The sequence below is a fragment of the Melanostigma gelatinosum genome (assembly GCF_949748355.1).
Source record: "Melanostigma gelatinosum genome assembly, chromosome: 15".
Classification (NCBI taxonomy): domain Eukaryota; kingdom Metazoa; phylum Chordata; class Actinopteri; order Perciformes; family Zoarcidae; genus Melanostigma; species Melanostigma gelatinosum.
The window spans coordinates 13533723-13552901 of record NC_136648.1 but is presented as its reverse complement, the minus strand read 5'-3'; the positions used below and the strand labels follow the sequence as shown (position 1 = coordinate 13552901).

The following is a 19179-nucleotide window of genomic DNA, read 5'->3' as shown; positions in this document are numbered from 1 at the left end:
ATCAATCTTTTCTATAGTTAGATAGTGCCCTCTGTTGGAAAAAGAATAAAACTACAGCTTTGATGAGATAGGGATGGGGATACAGTAAAAATACAGTGAATTTATAGTTTCCTAACTTGGACACATCAGTACTTGACAGTATTTTCAACCTGTAGACAGAAATTAAGATGAATATAAAAAAGGAAAAACCAAGCATCATTCTTGCATGTGTATTCCCGGTGAGTAACTTATTCTAAACTGTTTATGTACTCTTAAAGAAATGTACTGACCCACAAGGGTATGCAGCAACAAATGTTGGCAGTACTCTTCCTGTATTTTTCATATATTTAATTTACCCAAATCCTGGTAGATAGATAGAGAGAGTAAACACATTCAATACGGTCTCACTGTGCGTCCCTTCCTTGAAGTTTCTCTTCCTCCACCAGGTCTGTTTAAATCAGCCCTAAACTCCCTTTCCTATGGACTCCAAATCTCAAGGATGTTTGGTTAGGGTTACCTTCAATATGAATACATTTCCCACATTATTCTATGTAAATAGTTGTGTTTATTGGAAATAAAAACACTCAGTGTCACTTAAACCTTAACTCTTCATTGGCACACACGTTTATCTGCATGGTTTGTGAAGAGCATGATAGATCAGATGAGTCACACGCCCGCTCTCTGTTGCTGTCTCAAGTTTCCAAGGGAGCTGCCTCTTTTGCACAAACATATTGAGGCAAGATGTCACATTCCCCAAGTATTTCTATGATTGCTCCCCAGTGAGTGGGTGAGCACGAACATCACACTCAGGCTGCTAGAAGAAGGAAGTCGTTCTGTCAGTGTCCTCTCATTGTCCTGTTGCTTAAACATCTTCTTTTTTTTAAGAGAAAAAAGGGGATATATTTTCCCTCAGGAGTTGAGGAGACCATCAACAGAGCTAAAAGAGAGTTGAACTGCAATCATTAGGACAGAAATATATTGTTGTTCTGTAACTTCTGGATGTGTAAATAAGCAACTGTTTGCGAACTAATTAACCCCACAATCTGTCAATGTTGGCTGTCAATAAAAGTCAGTCAGTGGGCGTGGTTAAATATCACGTGATAAGGGTCATCACTGTCGCTGCAATGAGGCTGTGCAGACCGATAGTGTTGTTAGGTCTGTTAGGGAGCAGAGGACTACAGAGAAGTATGGTGAGTGTGTAGAGCACGATAATATATGTCTATCTCTTAATGTGTGCCGCGGTAAAATAAATAAATCTATCTGCTTCTGCCTGTATGACGAACAACAACATGTAGGTCGGGTAAAGCGTTTCTAATTTTAAATGTGGTGTAACGATCAAATGCGTCCGATGGTGACCAAGCCGCTGACACTAGCTTCGTGTTAAAGACAAATTCCCGAGGCGTAATGCCTGCCTTTGGATGTCAGTTTAAGGCTCACGTACGGATGTAACGTTAGCTAATGGTTTACCCCTCCAGCTGGTCTCAGTTCAACTCAAATATCGCGTTTTATTCAATTATGAAAGCGTGACTGCAAGCTGGCTGTGCTGCAGCGCTAGCTCTGAAAACGGGAAGAGATGAAGATTCCGTTCAAGTTGTTTATAATCCTCGTTCGTCTTCAAGTCAGTTGATTTAAATTAACATCAGATTAAGAGAAGCTCATTTTATGTGTTTTATGTTCATTTTCCACGTTTTAATGCATAGACGTAAACGTAGCTATTGCCCTACGTCAACTTTAATTTATTTTTGTTTTTAGAGTGCTGTCTTTGTACTCTTCAGTAAGCTAGTCGTGCATATAGGTTACTAACATGCAGGTTTTAATGTTAAACCTGTTGTATATGTCAATTCAAGGGTGGGGACATTATTCACGACATTAAATGAATTGTCTTGACTTTGTTCCTTGACGTGTTCTTGTGTATTTCTCAGGCCTGAGCTTTTTGCCCTTTGGTTTGCCTTCATGGACTTTAGCGCCGACAAACCTTTATCTTCCGCCGTCTTACTCAACCACACTCTCACCTACATACCATTCACTTTGTTTCCTTCTCTATGCAGTGTGCTCAGGCGATGGACTGGCAGAGTGCAAAGTCAATCTACGAGTTCAACGCCATTGATATTGATGGCAATGAGGTGTCTCTTGAGAAATACAGGTAAAAAATATATACATTATAATTCCATGCATCCTTGTGGTATATTTAAAGGATGTTGTATTAAATTAAGAACAGCAGTATAGAGTGGAATATTTGTTTGCAGTTGCCATGTTTATACTTCACAAACACGCAGTCGTCTCTAGAATTGTTTTCCCAGTTTAACCTCTTGTTTTTCCCGACCAGAGGTTATGTGTGCATCATTGTAAATGTCGCCTCTAAATGAGGAAAGACCAAGGTAAACTACACTCAGCTAGCGGGAATGCACGCCTCCTATGCTGAGCAAGGTTTACGCATCATGGGCTTTCCATGCAACCAGTTTGGAGGACAGGTAACGAGGCTAAACTGATAACACAGATTTATATTCATAACTTTAAATTTAAAATGTTCTAACTTTACTTTTTTTTTTGTTGGTGTGATCAAGGAGCCAGGGACTGATGCAGAGATTAAGGAATTCGCCAAAGCTTACAACGCTGAGTTTGACCTCTTCCATAAGATTGATGTGAATGGAGACGGGGCTCACCCTCTGTGGAAGTGGATGAAGGCGCAGCCCAAAGGCAAGGGACTCTTGGGAAAGTAAGTTTCTTCTATTTTTCTGTTCTCTTCACAAAAAGTCTCAAGACATTATGTAGGCAAAATGAGTAACCGCCTTTAGCGTGACATGCATGTAACACTGAGGTGATTAGAATAACATCTTAGACCCTTAGTCTAGTTTGTTTTCAGCACATTATTGTGACCATTATGTGTTAGTTCCCATTTGATGCGCTCCGTCAGTGTAACATATACAGTTATGTGTGAGAAGTTGCATTTCTGTTTTTAAAAAGTGTGCGCTGTGTGTCTATCTTCATGGTGTCCAGCAACACAGCTGAAGATGCAAAGATTACAGCCGTGGTCTATAATTGATAGTTATGGCCATAATTCCTGTTGTCATTTTCTCCTAAATGTCGTCTCGGTATGTGAGGACTTGCATCACGTCTTTAGCTTCTGTATCTGTGAAACAGAATATCAGTGCTGTACAGTTACAAGGGGGATTTAAATACATTCCTTCACATTTGATCGTGGAAATATGGGCGGGCTTAGAATGTAGCTTTTAATGTAGCTACTAAAGGAGGTGTGTGTGTGTGTGGCACACGTTGTCAAAACGTTGATGGATGGATGGGTGGGTGTCATGACATTATTGGTTGGTACTACGTAAGCACACGGATGATTTAAATATTTATTTTTCACAATAATTTAGTGTTTAAATTTCTACATTTGCCCTGAAATGGGAACACTGTCATACACATCCGGTTCAGTTTCTATTACTTCATCGCACTACTTTCTTCCTCTTTCGTGTCTCACTTGCTTTGGGTGGGGTAAAGTTGAAGAGATGATTCTCTCATGGTCATCTGATTACAGCATTGAACTGTGAGCTAGTGTTGAAAGGGGCATTTAAATCGGTCCAGTGCTTACATGCTACTGTACCAAAACCAATTGTGTTGTAAATAAAGTCCCCTTAATAAGCTAAGTCTGAACAAACGGCATTCGTCTGCATCTCTTTTCGTCTTGATACCGTATGAAGTTAATCTATAAACTGGTCACCATTGTAACTAACTTGAATTGAAGCTGTGATCCATGAAGGTTGAAACAGCAGTTTTTAATGTAATATTTGTTTCCCTCTCTACAGTAGCATCAAATGGAACTTCACAAAGGTAATTTTCTCGTGGGCACTGTCCCTTTCTAAGAAGCATCTTCTGTCAAAATTTGCCTCAACTGCATGAAAAATACAGTACAAATATGAGAACTAAAAAGCTAATATTGTAATGCCTTATTCCTCAACAGTTTCTGATTAATAGAGAAGGAGAAGTGGTGAAGAGATACGGGCCAACGGATGATCCCAGTGTAAGTTGCATGCTGTGAATGCATCAATGTTCTCATGATGGTGGCGCTCACAATAGTTCTACTTTCATTTAATTAGAGCTTTGTTAATCTCAGCCTATTGGAGTTTATTCACAGTTTGTTGCATTGTGCTTCAATGTTTATGGATTATAAGGGTATGGGAACTGGTAATTAATAATCCATTGTTCAGATTTTAGCTTTTTTATCCATATGTATAGTGAACGTCTGTCAATGGTCCTGCAATGGTAACATTTTGACTTATTTCTCTTTGCAGGTGGTGGAGAAGGACCTGCCTAAGTACCTGTAATACTGTCGCCTATGTTTGTTTGACTCCTGACCTCTCCTATGGACTTCAGGGTATGTGTGTGTGTGTGTCTGGACCAGTGACGGCCTGTCTGTAAACCCAACACTGGGAAGGGCAGGCCTGATGATCCCCAGCGTGCAACTAACCCCCAGAACACACCCATGCCAGACCCATTCGACCATATGAGAGGACAGTCATTAGTTATGCAAAGTCGAGACCCCTCGCATCTTACGGCAGACTCAGCCGTTCCTCTTTCCAATACAAATACCATGTAATCCTTCCTTAATGTTAAGTGACAAGTTTGTTCATGTGTCAATGTCTATTTAATGTAAGGACATAAGATGCCATATATTTATTAGATTTCTGAAAAGCTACTGATATTATTTGCACTTAACTTACTGAAGGTTCCATTCTTGTATCTGTAGGCCGTGACTTGTCATGTGATGAAATTGGAAAATAAAATGCTGTCCAGGACATTAAATTGTCAATTTACATGCACCTATTAAAATCATGAATTTGCTCACGTGCTCGCTTCAAGACTGGTTACTTAATAAGTGTGTGGGGGGAAAAACCAATTTGTTGAGATAGTTTGAAGCGACTGCAAGGTTTTGCTCTAACTGTAAACTAGGTTTTAATTAGTGTTGGTAGTAATGCTTTCTCTTGTTTCCGTCCTCAGTAAAGCTTTATTGTGCCAAATACAAGTAAATCGCCTCATTGCGTTTTTTTGGGTTGAAATGTAGAATTGTCTAAATGCACAATTTTTATATAATGTACAGTCCTACGTCTTTATTTTATGGGTCTGTTATACAAGTATCTTACTAAATTCCCAGAAAGTTTCCTTGATATAACTAATTGTAGGGGAAACGGATATTTCCTCAAAATACCAGATGCATTAGAACAAAAGTAAATAAGTTCATGTATTATTGGAAGCTCTGTATTTTTAGTGGTAAACTTTCTCTTATGTGGTGTGCACTAAAAAAAGATGGTCATGCTAGTAATTAATAGGATTCAATTCATGATAAGTTTACCAAAACAACTTGACAAAAGCGTCTCATTAACTTTGTGGTAGTGAGTATTTTTTATTTATAAAAAATAATTTAAAAAATGTTATATATTTTATTTTATTGTCAACTTTCATATGTTCTCATTTTTTTTGAGAATAAGATTCCCTGCTGGGAGTCGTGCCCATTAAAAGCAGAGCCTTATTAAATGTACCTACAATTTAAAATGTCAACATTTGCTTACCTCTTTACGGAGGTATCTTGTATCCAACTGACGTTGTCGGTTTTGGGAAGATGATGCTGTGGCGGCTCACGCATCAGCCGTTGCGTGAGAACGATGACGCGCAGCGATGCTCACACCGCGTCCCTGCGGTTACCACAATACTCTGCGACATGCATCGTGGAAAACGATGTAATTGTAGCAGCGAACACTAAAGCGGGTGAAATGACAGGATTTCTGCATTGTTTCGAAGCGCACACCGCCTCATCTTGTGCTCACTGAGGAAGGATATCGTCGGGAACAGTCCGGGAGATGGACGGGAGGACTGCGGAAACCAGGGGTGACGGGAGGACGAGTGAGGAAGCTGCCGCCAGCCTCTGTCTGCAGCTCGACCTGGGGGACACCGGTTCGTATGTCTCTCATTTAGCGTCCTTGTCGGTCAAATAGCCCCCTCGCTTTGGTGGTCCACCGACCGGCGAGAGCAGGTGCACTGGTGGTAGAAGTTGGGCAGCATCCAGTCAATTAATCATATCTGATAATAGATCTTTCACTATTTCCCTGTACAGAGAATAAATATATTCTTTTGCCACGGAGACAGATCCAGAAAAAAATAGTCCCGAGAGGAACATAAGATGAATAATAAATTGCTTGGTTAGATAACAGTGTCAAGATTCAAGTCACCGCTGCTCTGTTGTGAACGGCCCATGGTGTCAGTGGCTCGCTGCACGCTGGCACAAACACAAGGTGCACATTAGGGATGTGTACACTACACATGGTGCCATCAGACCTCGAGACCAGCTACTGGATCGTCCCTGAATGAGTGGAGCTATTTATAAACACACATACAGTAGTCATGTGTGAGTCACCAGCAGCTATACCTTTTGTATGACATCGGCAGACACTGTCTTTTTGCTCTTCTCCTCACCCTCTTGTCTGTCTTCATAATTCATTCCACATCCCTTGCCTCCTCTTCCTAGCTAAATCTGAAGAGTGCTTTACATAATCTGATATGGAATTATAACATAAACCACGCACGGATCCCTTGTGGGTATCAATTTACAGCATCGCTGTGGATGTCATGGCTGAAAATACGACACAACATTGCATGACAGGTTTGTGATATTTCTGTGCAAATGTTGATGAAGGAAAGCAGACGTGATCCTGATCAGTTTATCAGGTCCAACATGCATGTGTGCGCAGTTACGTTGGATGTTTGTGCACACATGATTATTATTAAATCCACCAGATGATACTTGTGTGCAGAGAGCCTCGAGGCAGAAATCTACTCCTGTGTATAGTGTCACATTAATGTCACAGCAACAGGCCACCACTTTCTCAGTTGATAAGAGAGATCTAATCTTCTTTATGACACACACACACACACTCACACACACACACACACACACACACACACACACACACACACACACACACACACACACACACACACACACACACACACACACAGGCCGTAAGGCATTTGTTTCTTAACATGGTGTTTCATTGCAAAAACATCTAAATGAGCTTTCAGTGAATGCAGTTTAACACGAACATGTCCATAACAAGCCATCTTACAGGTAGCCGGTTTTGCACATAGTCATCAGAAATGCTACAGTGTGCTCGTCCTGTTGTTTTGCATGCAGCTCAGTGACACATTATTCTGGCCTGACCCTAATCCCACAGAGACTCTTTGTGTGTGCTCCTTCTCATTGTTCTGCCTGACAGGCTTTGATGGAATGTTAATCTGCAGGTTACAGGTGTGGCCAGCCACGTGTGTGTTGTCACTGCGTAGGCACTGGGCAGGAAACAAGAAAATGAATGGAGTTATGGGGACACACTTATTCTTGTTTGTGCAGTTGCATGCTGCATGCTGAATTTGTTCTTTTTGTCCAGTCCAATTTGTATACCCTTTTCGTAACTTTGTTCCATGTGCCAACAACGACTGAAATTTACAACCATTCATGGTGCGCAGGGGATTAATTCTGATGACGTTGGTGATCACCTAACTTTTATAACTTTTATAAAATCTGTTGCATGTTAGTTTGGATTTTTAAGAATTCACGTTTTATGATTCTTTCATTTTGTTTGCACGTGCTGACCTAAAACAACAAATCATTACGTTATGTATGGCACTATTATTGTGCTCTGCCGTGCTTTAGTGATGGCAAACTCTGCTACAGTGGGTGCACTTTAACATGGCTTACAGATTCATTATCCGGGCTCTGTCAGCTGCACTTCCTTAATCTTCAACCTCACATGACCTGCAATTTAGCTCGATGATGTAAACCATTTAGTTTGTATTTGAAGTACTATGAACTGTCTCTTCCTTCCTTCCTTGCTCTCTCTGCTGCGTCTTTCATACACAGTCACATTACATACAGGGAACCAGTCTCGTCCTTCATGTAAGTGGGAAAGAGGCTTCCTAATCCTCATGTGTGATTGGCCCACAATGTGATCCGGAGATTTTAGCCAATGACAGAACTCAGATTAGGGAGGAAGTCAATCCAACAGAGATTGTACCTTCCCGGTGCAAATCTCACTGATCCATGGATAGAAAACACTGACCGCTCTCTGCAGTGGTGGTTTTGGGTTTGCCAGGAATTTTGCTGGATGTCTTTCTGGATTAGAAAACAATTGGTTACCTGTTGGCACTGAACTCCTCTGCTGGTGAGTTGACCGCCAACTGATTTGAAACAAGGTTAATTAAGTTCAATTTGATTGAAAAGTTGCCAAATTCTCTCTTAGCTGTATCCGGTGCAATAAATGTGTTGTGCATTTTTCTTTTTAAATAAACAACATAACTAAACGAGTAGCCTGAGCTGAGGGGTGTGGATGTTTGGTTGTTAATAAAATAACCGCTCCAAGCTTTTTCCTTTTGCCATGGACTATTATATATTGAAAATGTCCTTTTCTGTGCACTTGAAGGTATTTACAACAACGTATGCCCTCATGAAAGGTTGAGTTTATTGTGCTCTATGTCATGTACTCCTCATGATGCCCTAAATCTATTTGGATAACAATCATAAAACCCAGTGGAGTCTGATGCCAAAGTTGACATTCTCTGTTAAATTATTATTTGCTGAATCAGGCTAAATATTTTTGCACTGATGTGGACATTTCTCAAACTATGTCTCCCGCTCATTCTGTCTCTGTCTCTGTCCACAGATTCAGCCAAGAAGGCGCAGATAACAGAGGTGAGAGGCTACTTCACGCTACACACCCGTCTGTCTCTGTTGCTTTCTTCTCTTTCCCTTCTCTCATCTGCATTCGTTTGCTGCATTGTTCAATCCTTCACCTGTGACTGTGCACAATAAATGCGGAACCTATAACACGTATACATTTGCATTCCCCTTTTTCTCTCCTTGTAACAGATGCCGTCCCCATTCGGAGTCGGCCTTGCCAATGAGAAAAAGATTGGCCATAGGAGGGTAGATGCCTCTGGAGAGACAACATATAAGAAGGTCGCCCCTCCTCTTCATCTGTCTCCTTGTTTTTCTTGATCTTTTGCCTTAAATACTTTTTGTAGGTTTGCTTGGCGTCACGATTTCACCAACTACGTTCCACCCACACCCGAAGGCAACACTACTCTGTTGTTCTTTTCTCTCTTCTCTGCCTCCAGACTACCTCCTCTGCCTTGCAAGGGTCCATCCAGCTGGGTATTGGATACACTGTAGGCAACCTCAGCTCCAAGCCCGAGAGAGATGTGTTGATGCAGGACTTTTACGTGGTGGAAAGCATCTTCTTCCCCAGGTGCGTTTGTATGAGCGTGTGTTTATGTGAGGGCGAGTGTGTGGTAAGCATCTAATCAACCTTTCTGTCTACTTTAATTCGTCCTGTCTGCGCCATCTTGCTCCTTACAGTGAAGGCAGTAACCTCACTCCAGCCCACCACTACCCAGACTTTAGGTTTAAGACCTACGCCCCTGTGGCCTTCCGCTACTTCCGAGAGCTGTTTGGGATCCGACCAGATGACTACCTGGTGAGATATTTGTTTTTTCTGATGACTGGTGCTGCATTGTCCGTGTTTTTAATGTCTTAATGAGCTGTGGACCTGAAATGTTTTCTGTTATGCAGAGCATCAGCAGTGAAGTTAATATTTACACCTCATAATGATTTGCCTTTCCAATGGTGATATTATTGAACTGCTCAACTGGCCAGTTCGTGACATTAGATAGTTGGGTTAGAGCCATACCGACGCAGTGTAGGTGGGTATTATATCATTCCGAAAGTAATTTCTATTACAATGTCCTTGTCTACACAAAAAGGAATATCGAATAATATTTCATACTTTTTGTTGTGCATTGCATGTTTATTGGAATAAAATACACACACTCACTTATTTTGCATGCAAGAGTGCGCACATTCAGTATTTACACACACATTAGCTGCACGTTACCTGTGCCAGAGGGAGATTAGCAGATTAAAGCTTTCTTTTTTTTAACAGAGTATGACAGAGTACCGGTAGTTTGTGTTTGCATGTGTTGCTGGTGGAGGGGTGGAGTACCAGTATAATTGCATGGTTTTGACTGTCTCAGAAAGTGAAATTGCTCTGTTCAGTTAACTATATATATATATATAAGCAGTGGACACTTTCTCTTACTTCTCAACTCAAGTCTCCAGATTGTAACCAGCTTCTTTAGAACTGGGTTGATTGTTATTGCTTCAGGTTTAACACAATTCTTGCTGGTGCAATGGTGTGCAGCGTGAGCAAGAAGTGGGCGAAAGTAACATTTCCACAGTTAAATGAGTAACTTCACTGTAGATACTAACACTGCAGTAAGGTGTAAAAAGACAGTTGACACTCCTAGACGTGTAATTGTTTGCACTCACACCCATCACGCCTTTTTGTACTTTACACACTTGCCCTTTGAAACAAAGTTCCTTTTTTGCTGCAGTTGAGCAATGCCATGTGAGTGGGTGGATGTATTAGTCTTTTGCTTTGATTATTTGGAAGCTCTATTGGCTCCAACATTAACAGTGCTACGCAGCCCTGCAGTACCCATGAAGTGTTAAAGCTAGGATGAAATTACAAACTCTCGTTAATCAAACACCTGACATGAAATTACATTTTCAAAGACCTTTACCAAAAGGACAACGGTTCCTTTAAAACAGGCAGAGTAAGCTTGGAAATTGATAAAGTCTGCTTTTAAGACTTTATGTAGAGACACTTTTTTTCAGTGTCTCCAGGGTTAGTGATTTAAATCTCTCTTCCTCTGTGTCTGTGCTCTTCTTAGTATTCCATATGTAATGAGCCACTGATCGAGTTGACAAACCCAGGAGCTAGTGGCTCCATATTCTATGTGACCCGCGATGACGAGTTCATCATCAAAACTGTTCAGCACAAAGAGGCAGAGTTTCTTCAGAAACTCCTTCCGGGGTACTATATGGTAAGTCAAGCCGAGCCCCTCCCTCATCAGAATCAATTCAATCGCCGTTTTCAAATTGTTTTCCATTTTCAACATGTAGTGTAGACACATTTGTGGCCTAAGCAGAGTGTGTAATAGTGTGTGTATTCTGAGATGTTGGTGGGTGGGATGTTTGTGTACATGTGGAAATGCTTAAGAGCTACGCAGCACCTGAAACTTCTAGTCTGATCTTAATCCTCTTTATCCTACCCCCCTGTTGTTGTCCCCGGTCAGCAGATGCCTTTGTAATAGATATAAGGGCAGAGTTTGTACCGGACCGAGACCTGGGCTAAGTCCTCCTTAATAGGTTAAGCATGCAACCAGTGGACACACACAAGAGTTGGCTGAGGCTTGTGGAAGGATCACGCTGTCCTCCAGGTGCATGGTACTGAGGCTGAAACACAATAAACTAAATGCCTTATTCATTTAATTCTCCCTGTCTCTTCCCCTATGTCTGCTGCACGAACCCACATCTCCAGAACTTGAACCAGAACCCCCGTACTTTGCTGCCAAAGTTTTTTGGCCTCTACTGCGTCCAGTGCGGGGGCAAGAACATCAGAGTTGTTGTGATGAACAATATTTTACCACGCTCTGTACGCATGCACCTCAAGTTTGATCTGAAGGGCTCCACGTACAAGAGGCGAGCGTCCAAGAAGGAAAGAGAAAAGTCCAAACCCACTTTTAAAGACCTGGACTTTCTGAATGACGTTCCTGAAGGCCTCACTCTGGACCAGGACACACACAGCGCTCTCGTCAAAACTCTGCAGAGAGACTGTCTGGTGAGAAAAGAAGAGCGGGGAGATTGATGAGTAGTACTTTGTGAAAGTAGATTAACGCTGGGCATTTTATTTGAACAAAGCAGCACAACACATTAACTCTTTGTTTGCTCAGTAGTTGAAGAATAGATGAAGAGAGGGCAGAGAAACAATGTTGTAAGCAACATTTGAAGCTTGAAAAATATAACATGTCATTTTGGAATATCATGTGTGTGTTTCATGTCAGGTTCTGGAAAGTTTCAAGATTATGGACTACAGTTTGCTGCTGGGGGTCCACAACAAAACACAAGCCAAGCGAGAGCACCAGTCTCAGGGTTCACCTCCGGGAGGTGGGGACGAAAAGAGGCGTGCAGCTCAGAAAGCCTTGTATTCCACTGCCATGGAGTCTATACAGGGAGGCTCCACATGCAGGGACACACTGGACCACGATGACACGTTAGTCACCATTCATAACCTTTGACCTGTTTGCCCTCATCGTCACATTACATTTACAAACGGTGTTCATGTTCTCCTATCTGCCTGTAGTATGGGTGGTATTCCAGCGGTGGGCAGTAAAGGAGAGCGCCTCCTGCTCTTCATTGGAATCATTGACATCCTGCAGTCCTACAGGTAGGCATGAAAACAAAAAAAACATCAGAAGTTAAAGGTGCCATGTAAATACAGGCAGGGGTGGGAGTAGTTGCTTTGTCTGTACACGCATTACACTTTACTTTCTATTGCAAGATAGTTTCCGACTGGGAAAGAATCCTGTGAACGCCCCTGCAGGTCGGAACAACAACTTAAAAACAGCTGACGTGTTGTTTACACATCTGCTTTGTAGTGTCTATGTTGTTACCACATTATGACTTAAAGCTCAAAACCACACTGAAGTCGACATGAATTGTTTCGAATGTCATATGCGTGAAATTTACAAGGTTGTTTTCAAAACTCAGAACTGAAAAGCGATGCTTGTTTTCCAGCATAAAGAAAGCTTTCAGAGTTTCCCACAGTGTCCGATGTCTTCACCCTGAACCTCTACTGCCTCCTCAGTCTGATGTACTGTGTACGGTTGCTCTCGTAATCAGTCTGCCCTTCATCGGGTTTTTCAGGACACCTTAAATGAGGATTGCTCTCTGGCTTCAAAGTCAGGAAATGATTAGTTTTAGGCAGACAGTAATCCAGGCATTATGTGTCTGCAAGGAATATTAAAAGATGGAGTGAGATCATAAGGGAAAAAACCAATCCCAGACTTATCAGACTGTTTTTAATCAAATACTAATGAGGAGACACATAACAGCTATTCAAGTGGTAATCCTTTAAGACTTCAGTCTTGGTTGATTTAGAATTGTTATTCGATTGAAAACAAAGAATTGAGCTTTGAGTTTAGCAGTCGAGAGTCTTTGGCTGCATGCAAAACTCAATACCAACAAATATTGTGCAAAGGAGGGAATGTCGCCACAGACACCTAGTTCGTAATACTACAAATATTGCAATACTTTCATCAGTGGGACATATAGGCTCAATCACCATTGTGTTACCTCGAGCAGCAAAATACAATTACTTACTTTAAGTGTTGACATCAGAAATGTGTGTGGTGCCGAGCATAGAACCCAGTCTTTTAAAACAGATCTTGTTATTGCACACATCGTGAGTGGGGCTGGAGCTGCCATGGTAACCACAGTAAGTCGCGGACTGAGTTTAACTGAATAATTCAATTGTCTTGTCTGACAGAATGATCAAGAAACTGGAGCACTCTTGGAAGTCCCTCATCCATGACGGGGTGTGTAGCTTTCACATAACTCTTTATGGAATGTAATAGTCTGTATCCAAGCAAGACAAAACCTCACCAAATGGTATTTGTTTTACCGCATTTTGTCACTGTGTCTTTCATGTAATAAGTGTAGCACATTGATGGCATTATGTATGAATCATGAAAACTACCGGTAAGTCTTTTTTTATTGTCCCACAGGACACGGTGTCCGTTCACAGACCGAGTTTCTATGCTGAGAGGTTCTACAAATTCTGTAACACCATCGTCTTCAAGAAGAGCAGCTGTGAGTTTACAAATGTGCAGGAGCCATAGACTACTGTCGTGGGTTATGTTTGATGACAACAATGCCAATAAGGCATAACTATTTAGTTTCCCTCCGTATTAATGACAGGAACGCTTTACTTTTTGGAATGAGAGCAAATGTAAACGATCCCTTGCTGTTACAGCGTTGCGGTCGTCTCCATCTAAGAGAGGACGAGGGGCTTTCTCCATGTCCAAGTCCAGTGCGGGAACGGGTTCGAGTGAGAGGCGTCCCTCTGTGAGTGATGAGAGACAGGACAACCTGGACAACTTGGAGAACCTACGAGGAGATCGCAGCTTCCCCATGCTGGAGGACAATGGTAGTTCGCTTCGAGTAAACTTGTACTTGTCCAGGATAATAAACAGACACGGTAAACACAGGGGTCATTAAAGGATGCCGGTTTCCTTTCAAAGTGAAAACGGGATGCTTACCAAACATCTAAACCCAGTATAAGATTGATAGCCCTCTGCCCTCATCAAAGCTAGTGAGGAAAAGCACTTTATAAAACGAACAGTCAACGTGTGAGTGCCGGTTTTCCCTTCTTACGTCGTGTCTTTCTGAACTTGGCACAAAAAAAGGTTTCACTTGTCTGCCACTGAGCTCCATTTTCTCTTTAAATTAAATCAGGCGAGCCTTTAATGAGCCCTGTGGAGAAATGCAGGTGCAGCAGCAGTATAGTAACAACAGAATCAAAGTAAAGGTCAGACCCTTAACAAATCAAGACTAGATACGTGTTGATAGATGCTGTAGAAAAGTGTAATGTTAGGTGTCGGAGCATGCATTATTTGCTGCCCACACCCAACAGAATGTGACCGTGTGAATACAACTTGTGCAAGCGATCCACAGCCTTGTAAATGTCCTGCTGAATATAAAAGCCCCGGTCACATGTACGGCTTTGAGTGCAGTACACAATTAGATGGCAGTGAACTTCAATGAAGGTTCAAAGGACTTTGTGGTACAAGCACACGTACAGTTGATTCATTTCATAGTATATTTTCATTTCTCATATTGAATGATCATCTTGGTTGATTATGCCTCTCAGGAGGAGAGCCACCCTGCACTCCTCCTTCCTTTGAAGATGCTACCACAGCTTCTATCGCCACCACTCTCTCCTCTAACAACTCCTTACCCACAACCCCCTTCGATACACCAGAGCACCCACGCTACCGGAGACAAATGCTTTCCCCAAGTGTGGCCAGGTGAGAATAATCCCATGAATATACAATGATGCATCTATAATGACGATATTTCGTGGGGGGAAAAAGTACTGTGCGCGCTGTCCCCACTGATTTCACACCCTTTATTGTCATGTGTACTTTCAGGGTACAGAGAGAGGTAGTTGAGATTCATGGGGAGAAGCAGGACACAATTACAGTGGAGGTGGAGCTCAGGTACTCGTGCATAAAACAATACCATCGTGCAGCGTTCATAGCAGCCTGTGTAACAGTATTTTAACATTGCTCTTTGTGTTTCCTACAGTAAAATCCCAAAGAGCACTGAGCTCACACAGATGACAGAGATGACCAGCCATCTGTCACCTGATCACCAGCTCCATGCCACTGCCTCATCCACCCCTTCCTTTGTGTCTTCCTCCTCCGCTGCTCCATCAGCTAGCCAGTCATCCTCCACGCTTGCTTCATCCATCTGTCCATCCACCAAACCACTCACCTCTCCCACCGCTGCTCAGTCGTCCACTCTTTCTTCTCCAATCTCTCCTTCAGCTGCTCAATCCAAACTTCTCACATCAGCTCCAAACACCTCCACCCTCCCACCTGGCTCAGTGTTTTCTCCCATCTGCCCTGCGTCTTCTCACTCCTCCACCCAGAGCCCCTCTCACCATCTCCCCTCGACCCCTCCCTCCTCCCACCCTCCAAGCCCCCAGGTGCCTCAGCAGGCGCTGCAAACACCGTGCAATCAGCTGTCGGTGTCCAGCAGCCACAACTCTTTGGATGGAGAGGTGCAGGTGTCTGACATCTACTTTGTAAGTCCCCATCAGCTAATGTCAGTGCTTTGTGTTTTTAAATGTTTTCAGATGATATTAAAAAATGTGTCAAGTTGTAAAACAAAAAAGAATGAACTGAAAGTTGCATTATTACGGGATCTGATGTACACATTCTTATGACACTGGTCAGTGAATTGGAGAAAGCTGTCTTTGGTTTGGTTTTGTTGACAGTCCTCTTCCCAGAGAGTAAAGGTAATTTCCCTTCTCTTGTTTTTCTTTGATCTACTGGGTCTCTCGCAGTGGCTCAGTCAGGACAGCGTGATGGAGTTATGATGGTGGGGGGGGGGGGGGGGGGGGTGTCTTGCAGCGTGCACGTACTATGGGGCTGCTCTTGCTGTCCGAAACGCTTTTATCCAAAGCACGAGGCTGCCACTGGTCATAGTTCATGCTTTTGAATAAAACTCTAGGTTTGTCTTTCCTGCACAGCATGATGTTTGTAGATCTATATTCAGCATTCATGCATCATGTCGGTGTCATGCACAGCCCTCCATAATCCTCTCTCTCTGTTTAAATGTGTCTTACATAATATTATTCATTCTCCATTTTCCACTTCCTTTTCTCTCTCTCTCCTCGATCATAACTGCTTCTCTCTTCTCACATCTTTGCTCATAGTTCTCCTCCACTGTCTAACAATTCATTCATTTTTCTTCATTTTTCCTGCGCACACACACTATATGCATTTGTGTGTTCATTTTCATGTGTGTGTGTGTCCATCCATCCACCCATCAGTATGCAGATGGCAGATATTGGGTGTACTCCCCTGTTCTTGGCCGTCGTAAGCTAAACTCTAGCTTGAGTTACAATGTAAGTCACCACCAAAGTAGTTGGAGTCATTTGTCCCCCGCACCATGGCATTGCTGGTCACTGTTCCCTTGGGACTGTCACAAGCACAACTTTATTTAGTGTCAAGGATTGCAAAAAAAGACATTGCATATTAATAACTCCAGCTTCTGAAGGGCCAGTACATGCATTTCAATGGAGCATGCATCTTTTTGCAACGGCAATTTAATTATTTGAGGAACTTTGACCTGCAGTTACATAACTGTAGCTATAGCTTGTATTGGCTTTGTGCTAATAGATCCATCGAGCCTTCGCCCTGCAGCACTCAGGTAGATTAATGTTGTCAGTGCTTTGCTAGGATGAGATCTTCCTTTCTGACACTGGAAATCACCTGTTTATTAAGCTGAATTCGTTTTAAAGCCCCTGAAAACATGGTTTCAATTATTGATACATTCGTTTCATATCTTATGTGTAATAACCAAAAGCGTTCTGACTTTGACAGAAAGTTGTGTGTCTATCGAGGATCCCATCTGTCACGATAAGACGCTGATTTGGAAAATGTGATTTTGGGGTCTTTCAAGTAAACCAGAATATCCAGATTATATCATCCCTTAACTGAGACCTGCAGATTTTAGTTAGCAAATTAAACAGGAATCATAAACTGACCTGATTACTCATCTGTGTGCATCTTGGTGACCCCAAAATGCTAAATTGTACCAGGCTGCTGTAAAGCATTGAGTGAGAGGGAGTATCTTCATTGGTTATTCTGTCCCCTGCTCTCCTCTCATTTCTCTCCTCTCTTCTTCTGCTGCCCTCGGCTGCCTGTGTTCGATAACAGCAGACTCAGGAGGACCGGGGCTGGGTGTACTCTCCTCTGCACTACGGCTCGGAGTCCAGAAGGAGCTCAGACGGGGAGAGTGAGACAGTATGTGTACAGTCCACTAATTATTCATCGTCAACTCACAGAACAGAAATGAAGTGGATGAACTGTATTTGTTGCTGTTCTCCTCTCAGCATTCCTCCTACTCATTCTCTTTTTCTCTCCCTCTTTCTTTGTCTCTCTGCTCTCTCAGTAACTCACAGTGGAGACAGCAGTGGTGGGCGGAGCCAGAGGCTGTCCCCATATACAGACGCTGTGAGGTTCTAATAGCAAAGCCACCCGGACGACAATTAATGCTCGTTGCCCAGGCTGCATGTGGGAGCTTGCTTTGCCAACAGAGACTAAAGGAATTAACTTAAAAGCATTAAAGTAAACACCAATACCAGTCATGCATACATTCAAACAAACACACATACATAAAATGTTATGGGGAAAACAAATCAACTCCTGGACAATCTGACTGATATCAAGCAGAGAAATGAAGTTTAATCACATGATAAAATGTGCTGAGTGACACTGTGAATGGCGGCTGTTAAGTCAGGTATTGTTGCAGCCCTGCTGTGGAGGTTTGAGTCACGCTGCACTGTGCCAGCTTTGGCTATGCAATTTGGACATATGTATCATTGATTTCTCTTTTTGATTAACTACTTCACTTTATTCATGCATTCATTTTTCACTAGGGCCATGTCAAAGCTGTATCTCATTTTATTTGAGCACTTTATCAATGTACATGTGGCTGAAATCGTATTTGTCTGGTTATTTTGTCATTAATTATTGTTTGAAACACTCAAACACAGTTCATGTGGTATGTGCTGTGTATGCACAGTGTTGTGGCGGTCCACTTAAGAATCTTCGATCTGACAATGAACGGTTGTGTTCAAAATGCCTTATTGACAAACTCATTTTCATAACTGTTTTTAATATTTTGGTCACTTCTAATTATTTCAAAATAACAAAAAAATATAAACATACAGAGTATTTTATTGTGGGTCAATACCAAATATATAGACCATGTATTCACACCTTTTCAGGATTTAGAACCAAAAGATCAACCGCAAATAAAGGAAAACAAATCAAAACTTTTGTAAATGATAGATAAACTGCGTGTGCTTAAGCACATGCATGTCAGTTTGTACGTGCCCTTGTGTCTCAGTGCGCGCATGTGTTTGCATGCTTATTGATGTGTGATTGGGAGACATGCTGTCCTGCCTATTTGTCAAATTCTCAAAAGCTGTACTTCCATTTGTTGTAATAGGCCATGAAGGTCTGAACCAGCTACGAGCATGTTGGCTGTGTGAAAATATGCAAATAGTCTTCCATGACTGGATTGACCATCAATGGCCAAATTAAACAAACTGAGCTGAACTGAAATAACCTCAGATTTTATCCAGTTTGGTAAGAAAATAAATCTACTGTTGCCGCAGACAGTACCTCCCTTCTTCCATACATGGGGATCAACAAGATGGACATAATTAGACTTCCTGACTGTCGATAAGCACTGCTGTAACATGTGACTGTGTTATTTGAGTCCGCTGACGTTAACCTGCCTGTTTGTAGCTGATCACTGTAAAATAAAATAAAAATGATGTCGTGTAAAATATATATCTATTTTGACTCTCTAATGTTATGAGCATATAGTCCACTAGATGGCCCTACAATGTCTCAGAAAAAAAGTGTAGTTCTTAATGCTGCCCCATCTTGTGTGGAATCTCATACAGTCATGCATACTGTAGCCTTGAGGTACTTGCAAATGTAAGACTTAGT

General features: G+C 42.1%; 2 protein-coding genes across 2 annotated transcripts; both read left to right on the top strand.

The window, feature by feature from the left end:
• The first annotated feature begins 1087 nt into the window (after positions 1 to 1087).
• On the top strand, positions 1088 to 4858 carry LOC306789510 (phospholipid hydroperoxide glutathione peroxidase-like). The gene is made up of 7 exons (XM_079285485.1): positions 1088 to 1169; positions 2028 to 2122; positions 2306 to 2450; positions 2544 to 2695; positions 3786 to 3810; positions 3941 to 4000; positions 4272 to 4858. The coding sequence occupies exons 1-7, from the start codon at positions 1104 to 1106 to the stop codon at positions 4302 to 4304; spliced, it is 576 nt and encodes a 191-aa protein (XP_079141611.1). The 5' UTR covers positions 1088 to 1103; the 3' UTR covers positions 4305 to 4858.
• Positions 4859 to 5795: 937 nt separating this feature from the next.
• Positions 5796 to 18957, top strand: LOC306789452 (phosphatidylinositol 4-phosphate 5-kinase type-1 gamma-like). Its single transcript, XM_079285407.1, has 17 exons — positions 5796 to 5928; positions 8688 to 8716; positions 8894 to 8983; positions 9142 to 9272; positions 9383 to 9500; positions 10756 to 10908; positions 11406 to 11705; positions 11929 to 12137; positions 12228 to 12311; positions 13413 to 13461; positions 13651 to 13735; positions 13899 to 14072; positions 14796 to 14952; positions 15076 to 15144; positions 15233 to 15734; positions 17374 to 17460; positions 17609 to 18957. The coding sequence occupies exons 1-17, from the start codon at positions 5835 to 5837 to the stop codon at positions 17609 to 17611; spliced, it is 2334 nt and encodes a 777-aa protein (XP_079141533.1). The 5' UTR covers positions 5796 to 5834; the 3' UTR covers positions 17612 to 18957.
• The last annotated feature ends 222 nt before the right edge of the window (positions 18958 to 19179 follow it).

Excerpts from the sequence above, each read along its gene's own strand:
- LOC306789452 (XM_079285407.1), top strand. The coding sequence starts at position 5,835 with ATGGACGGGAGGACTGCGGAAACCAGGGGTGACGGGAGGACGAGTGAG. Across the intron at positions 5,929-8,687 it reads GCTCGACCTGGGGGACACCG|ATTCAGCCAAGAAGGCGCAG; the intron begins GTTCGTATGTCT and ends CTCTGTCCACAG. Across the intron at positions 9,501-10,755 it reads TCCGACCAGATGACTACCTG|TATTCCATATGTAATGAGCC; the intron begins GTGAGATATTTG and ends TGCTCTTCTTAG.